Below are 7500 nucleotides of genomic sequence, written 5' to 3'. Positions count from 1 at the left end.
CTGCAACCTATCATTTAAGTATCAAACAATAAACGTAATAAACGCGTTCTAAAAAACAGCGGAGCAGCGTGAGTGAATTGATATCAGTTAGAAAGGCGTTAGCTTGTCACCTGATCCACTGACGGTAGAAACGCAGAGAAAGAGGCAAAGCTCTATGTGCAGGTATAATCCAACAACAGGTTCATTATAAAGTCTAGACAGAATAGACTGAGACAGCCTGAGACAGTGCGGGTGGAAAAAAAAAAAAAAACACAATCCAAAAAAAAAAAGGTGTTTTTTTATCTCCAGGCTGAAAAACACCAACCTGAACTCTTCCTCTTCTATTCTGTTTTCTCTTTCCTCTCTCTTTCTCTATCTCACTCTTGTTCTCTCTCTCTCTCTCTCTCTCTCTCTCTCTCTCTCTCTCTCTCTCATCCTTTCTGATGCCTGTAAGGGACACTGGTAAATAGCTGATTCCCATTTGTTGTTGCAGGTCCTAGGGTTTCCATGACGACGAGAGCCCTCTTAACGTTGGATGTCTTAATCAGAAGCGCTGAGACGTCTAAAGAGAGCTCCAGAGGACTGGCTCACCTTCCACAGCGGGCCACTTAACATCGGCGCTAATGCAGCACTCCAACCTCCAGGCTCCAAGTTTTAATGGATTTCATCATTCAGCGTTCTTTCATCGTTGTCAAAGTACCAAACGGTAGACTTGCATATGAAAACACACCTTTTTGGCCCGTGAAATGTCCAGTTAAATGCTGAAGTGTTGTGAAATGAAATGCTTTCCCGGCAAAATAGCATTATCTCAACAGGGAGCATCTGTTAATCCGTCCTTCCTTCTTGCACACACCTCGCTATAATCTGTTGTATCAGAAATCTGGTATCTTTGCTTGAAGTTATGGTACAGGCCTGACACACATACTATACAACACACCACACTGGATTTTAAGACAAAGATTAAGATTTAGTCCGGGACTTCAATCTATCAACATCTAAAGATTCACTGAGAGTGAAATTTACCTCTTGGCTGTGTATAATCTAACTTAAATTCATGATCCTATTCAGAATCACACAGAGCAGAAAAATGTCTGTCTGTCTGTCTGTCTGTCTGTAGTAAGAGCACTATATGGTAGAGTAGACGTGTCTGTACCTCAGACACCCGGAGGTGTTTTTGAAGACGGTGGTCCACTCGGCGTCGCGTGGTTTGGAGTCCTCGTTGGGTTCGTGCTCCCAGCCCGAGTGTGGGATGATTACCTCGTTGGTCATCGTCTGCAGCCCGTGGTTTATAATCACCATCTTCAGCGGTTCATAAGAAGACAAGTTCCACAGTGTGCCTGAGAGAGAGAGAGAGAGAGAGAGAGAGAAGGAGGGAGGGTGAGAAAGTGATGTGTCATGGTTATGGTCAATGCATCGATTTTCGTCCTATTGTGTTTTTTGTCATCCATTATTGGAAGTGCTGTGTCACTGTGTGAAGCGTGTGTATTGACAGTGACTTAGCCAGGCCAACAAAGCCCTCCTGATTTCAGCTCCACTCAGCACGAGAATCAACAGGGGATTTTGCATAACAAAAATGAATAAGCCAGGGCAAGACCTTTTTTCTGGAAAACAAAACACTGCAAAATATTCTCAGAACTCAACTCTCTCCCTCTTTCTGTTCCCTCAGCTCTTTCTCTTACAAACAGAAACACGCGCGCACACACGCACACACACACACACACACACACAAACGCGTACATATGCACACACACACACACACACACACACACACACACACACACACGCACATGCACACGCACACACACACGCACACGCACACACACACACAAACACACACAACTTGCGCACATATGCACACGCACAGACACACACACACACACCATCTCAAGTGGGGTTAAGCCCTCGGGAAGCCGTATCTCCCAAACAGAGAGGATTAAAGAAAAAAAAAAAGTGTTTCCATCCTAAATTGGTCGTAAATACTTTTCGAGACACACCAAAAAAATAGCCAGAAGCTACAGGCTTTGTTTCATTTGACCAACAACAACACACACAAATACGCCTGCATGCCCGCACACGGGCACACGCCTACCCCTCTGCACCGTGCCCAGACGGCTAATGTACAATCAGCGTTTTTCACATCTCGTTTCACTGGACTCCACCAGGAGCTGAGGGTTCCCAAAATAGCCCTGCGTTTTCTAATGTGGTTGTAGTTCTTTTCTTTGACAAAAAAACTCACAAAAACCACCACCTGTCTATGATTAAAACTACATCTGTACCTACATCTGCGGACCACTCGACCCTCTCCGCCGCCAGAGCCGTGTATTTTTGTTCTCCTCTTCTTTTTCTTACTTTTTCTTACCTGGTTTTACAACCGTAAACTAACTCAGTCGCTGCAAATGAACTGTTGGAGACTCAGGAATGAATATTTCCGAGTGACAACTTCTTCTCCTCTTTTTTTTCTTTCCTTTCTTTTCTTTTTTTATGTCGAGTTGATGGCTCATTTGGAAGGCGGTCTGGTGTGATTGTGGTAGACGGCCCTTGAGAGAAAGAAGGAGTCAGATGGAGATTTGTTTCCGGACCTTTCCGGAGCTTTAGTTATACCAGGCTGATTACCTCCACATTGTACCATTAGACTCAGTCCATTTCTTTTTACAGCCAAGCCGAGAGCTCAGGTCAGGTAGCTCCCAGTTTTTTTTTTTTTCTTGTTTTTTTTTTTTTTGCAGTGAAAACAACCTTTTGTGACACATTGTATTTGTGACTTTAAATAGCTCCAGCATTGCCAGCCAGGAGTAATAACTGCAGTTTTACTTTCTCACTATGGGTTTATGTAGAAACACTTAATCTGAAATTCCTCTTTATAATCTAATGTCAGTTAAACACTGGCTGGGAACAAGCCAGGTTTGAATTTTTTTTTCTTTCTTTTATTACCTACGTAGGTAATGTACTGTGTACTTACTTAACGACTCCATTTGATTCTACACTTACACAAAATATGTCCTGTATCTCATATCTCAGTTTTCTTTTGTTTGTTCTATATTTTTCTGTCTCCTTATAGTCTTAAAATAGACTAATTACTGTAATCTAACAATGTGGTCCCAGCCAGAGGAGGATAGGCTCCCTGTTTTGGATCCTGGTTTTTCTCAAGATCTTTCCCCATTTCTGCCAAAAGGGGAGTTTTGTCTTTGCAACTGTACTTTCAGGCTTGTTCTCTGTGCCTAGGCCTGTTATTGCTTTGTGACAATATCCACGGCAAGAAGTATTGTTCAAACAGAACTGGCTTGAACTGACTTTGATGTATTCCTTAGGCTCTAACAGCTGAGCTGGAAGATTCCACTGTAACGTTAGCTTTCTTATGCCTTGAAACATTGGGAAGGTCTGATATCAAGATTTAACCACTGTAGCAACTGTGGACTCACAAAATTTCCAGTCATGAATGCGATTCAGTGGTCATGAACAGTGGAATTCGTCAAGCCTGTGTCAACAGATCTGAATTAAGGTATGAACGTAATGCTAAAAAAAGGAAATAAATAAAAACAGCAGAATCTTTCATGTAATGGTAAATCCCATCTATTTACCAGATAACTGTTATGTTTGCTCAGTGCAATCTAACACACTTACACGGACATTCTCTCTCTCTCTCTCTCTCTCTCTCTCTCTCTCCCTCTCTCTCTGGTTATTTTTGGTAGACGCTTCCTGTGTGGCCCCGTAAATCCAATCGGAGCACCAGTGGTGCTATGAATCTTGGGAGAGCATAGGGTGGGGCAGGGCCTCTTTATTGAATTTGCTGCTTCCTCCTTGTCAGTGAAACCTGAAGGCTAATTCAATTTCCCCACAGCAGCAGACAAGCTGATCTAAAAGGACCACTCAGTTAGGCAGAGAGATGGAGACAGTCAGAGGGAGGGAGTAGAAGAGAGAGAGAGAGAGAGAAAGAGAGAGAGAGAGAGAGAGAGAGAGAGAGAAAGAGAAGCACAAGCAATTTCTTCCTTTGGGCTAACTGGCTGCAGTAAATGATGATGATGGAGATGATGATGATGATGACGACGACGTGTGTGTGTGTGCGCGCGCACGCCCGCGCGTGTACACCTGTGCACTCCTGCAGGAACATGCTGGGAAGTTGAAGTTACTGTGTAACTGTGTGTGAGTGTGCAGAGAGTGATGTATGCGTGTGTACACAGTGGTGTAGCTGTGTTTTTACACATGAAAAACTGTGTCTGGGCATTAAGCGTGGGTGTGTGAGTGGGTGTATGCGCAATGATAGAATTGGAAGCATGGATCACACACACACGCACACACACACACACACACACACGCACACACACACACACACACACACACACACACACACACACACACACACACAAATACACAGAAGCACCGGACACAGCTGAAATCAGAGCCAAAGCTGAGTGGTACAGCTTTGCTGAAATTAAATTGTTGTCATTGTGGGGTAACTTTATACACTTCAGTTCTGTCATTTGGAACTTAAGAGTATTCAACCTATGACAAACAGCTCCTCTCTCTGTCTTGCTCTCTCTCTCGCTCTCTCTCTCTCCCTGCCTCTCTCTCTCTTTCTCTGTCTCTGTCTCTCTCTCTTATACACCAGTGCAGAAACACACTTACTTTTCCATCCATTTATCCATCTCTGATGCCCTTTGAAATAATCTAATTGATCACACAGCACTATATTGTAGTTTTGACCATTGTTCAAGATAAAACGAGGTGTGAACCCCCAAGCCCCCGCCGCCACACCCCCCCCCCCCCCCCCCAAACCCTCCCGCCCCCTGCTGCCCTGGTCAGGGGGACAGAGCGTTCAGTGCCGTCCACGTCAGACGGTCCTCATGGTAATGTCCTGAGGGCCAAAGCAGAGAGAGTGGCAAAATGAGCACCGCTGACCGAAGAGCCTCCTATTTTTAAAACCCCGTAATTATGTTTAAATGGGCCGGTTTGGAGCGCATTGTGCGGGGAATGTTCTAGCGCTGAGCCCATATGGCTGACCAACGCAGCGTTTTTTGGGGCTGGGTTTAACTCCTCAATTATGCAACCATTTTGCCTGTGTCTTGTGGACGGAAGATTATTTTTAACCGTCGAGGAGTTAATCTTTTACAGCGCAGGAAAACATTAGCATAGCGCAGAGGATCGTGTGACGAGAATATAACTGCTCTTGGAACGTATGACTGAAGGAAAGGACATGGAAGATTGTAAAGGAAGTCCTCAAAAGCCCGGGAAGATAAAAGCTCGCGCTGGTTCTGAGGAGATGAAAATTCCGTTGGTTCTGACTTGGTGGGTTGGGCCTTAATTGTCCTCATTCTGTCCAACGCCCGAACGCCCTTTGGGCTAACCGGTTTACCAGCACCGGTGCTGTGAAGTTTCTCCAGTTTTGATGAGACAGATTTTAATCGGAGGCCCGGCAGGCAGAAATATTCCTCTCGGACAGGCTAGTGTTTGACAACATAATTACTTAGTCTGTTATTCTCTCTGATGAGTGCCGTCTTACTTACAAGGCACTCCGGAAACAGCTGGCTTTGGGCCAAACGTTAGATTTTGTGTGTGTGTGTGTGTGTGTGTGTGTGTGTGTGTTTGTTGGTTGTGTTTATATATATGTGTATGTGTGTAAGTGTGTGTTTGTGTGTGTAAATGTGTACATGTGTATGCATGCATGTGTGTGTGTGTGTGTGTGTGTGTAATGAGGTCAGTATGTGATTGTGTTTGTGCCAGCGTCACACTAACACCACAATGCCATGTGTGCGTGCGTGTGTGTTACCAGATGCTTTAATCTCTTTGCCTAATGTGTTTGACCTGACACACATTCCAATGGAATGCCAGGAATCTGATAGAAGTGTCTGTTGTCACGTGAGAATCGCGGGACTAAAGCAACGCGCTCACACAGAATCGCTTGGTATTCAGTCATCATGTTTGTTACAGAGTCTCAGTTACGCTTTTAAAAAAAGGAACAGCTGCCTCTTTTTCTGAGCGTTCTCTGTCCCGTCCCCTTGTCAGCTGGGCTGAGGAACATGCCATGAATGCAATGAGTATCGACAGAGCTGTTCAGATCCTCTCATAAAATTATTTTTTTTTAAGTGCAGGTTTTAAGTGTGTGTGTGTGTGTACGTATTTGGGTACGCACATGTCTGTGTGTGTGTGTGTGTGTCTGTGTGTGTGTCTGTATGTTTGCGGATATGCGCGTGCACGTGCGTGTGCATGCGCATGTGCGTGCGTTACCTGTAATAAGTTCCCGGACTTCCATGTCGCTGGTCTTCCTCAGGAGTCGGATGAGAGCCGGGATTCCGTCGCAGTTTTTGATGGCCACTTTGTTGTCGTGATCTTTTCCGTAGGAGATGTTGCGCAGGGCTCCGCACGCTTTGCGATGGACCTCGGGTTTGGGATGGTCCAGGAGACCCACCAGAACCGGGATTCCCTTCAGCTGTCTCACGTCTTTCTTGATCTTGTCGTTCTCGTAGCAGAGGTGCTGCAGATAGGCGGCGGCGTTGGACTTGACCGGGTCGATGGGATGGCCCAGCATGGCGATGACCTCCGGGAGGTCGGGGTCTCGCCATCGCGGATCTTTGCGGATGCTGTCGATGGAAGGGGAGCGGCGGCCGCCCATGCGGTCCAGGCTGGCCATGCTGCCCCTCTCGGGCTGGGCCAAGGGGGCGGGGTACATGCCGTGGATGTACGGGTGTCTCTCATCAATCAGCTCTGCTTCTATAGGATCATCATACGCACCTCTGAGAAAGAGAGAGAGAGAGAGAGAGAGAGAGGGAGACAAAGAGAGAGAGAGAGACAGAGAGAGAGAGAGAGAGACAGAGAGAGAGATTGATGTTGATGTTATCAATATTATTGCTGATGTGTTTTTGGCAAAACACTTTTTGTGATTGTCATTGTACTTTTATGCCAAGTCAGTGTCCTTGGTTTGAACTGAACAGGGGAGAGAGAGACAGAGAGAGAGACGTGTGTGTGTGTGTGTGTGTGTGTAAAAAAGCAATGTGAGAGAGGGGGAGAGACATCAGGTTTATTAAGTCTGAGCGCTTTGAGCAACAGAGAGAGGAAAAAAAGGCATATGGAGAGGACGGGGAGAGTGTGAGAAATGAACCAAAGGCAGAGAGAGAGCGAGCGAGAGAGAGAGAGAGAGAGAGAGAGAGAGAGAGAGAGAATGTGCGGGAAAGAGGTGACAGAGAGGTGAATAAAAGCAGAAATACAGACAACATAAAGCAAAGCTGTACCATTATGAAGCATGATGTCAAAGCACCACGCACTATAAACTCATCATGTGACGCTAAGAAAAAAAAAAAAGCAGATGACAAAGACTTATTCACCACTCCTGTCAAAGAGGAAGCTCTCTCTCTCGTGCTCTCTTTTATTAATGATGGAGAGATGAGCCTGAGTTATGGTGCGGGGCCGGGAAAGCCTGTGGAGCTGAGACAACAGGGGGAATGCCTTGCATTACAAAGCACTTCAAAAGCTACAAAGAAAAGGGCGAGAGAGAGAGAGAGGAACTCACGTTTTCATTAACATACAGAAGAG

The 7500-nt window shown here is 45.6% G+C and overlaps 1 protein-coding gene across 1 annotated transcript in view; it reads right to left on the bottom strand.

Moving 5' to 3' along the window:
- arvcfb (ARVCF delta catenin family member b) overlaps window positions 1-7500 on the bottom strand; it is an 85839-nt gene that overhangs the window by 33024 nt on the left and 45315 nt on the right. Inside the window, exons 4-5 of the mRNA XM_030791191.1 lie at window positions 6199-6704; window positions 1133-1316 (exon numbers count right to left, since the gene is read on the bottom strand). Of these exons, the coding sequence (XP_030647051.1) occupies window positions 1133-1316; window positions 6199-6704 (690 nt within the window). The remainder of the gene's footprint in view (window positions 1-1132; window positions 1317-6198; window positions 6705-7500) is intronic.

This window comes from Chanos chanos, chromosome 14, assembly GCF_902362185.1.
Source record: "Chanos chanos chromosome 14, fChaCha1.1, whole genome shotgun sequence".
Lineage (NCBI taxonomy): Eukaryota > Metazoa > Chordata > Actinopteri > Gonorynchiformes > Chanidae > Chanos > Chanos chanos.
This window is presented reverse-complemented; position numbering and strand designations above follow the sequence as displayed.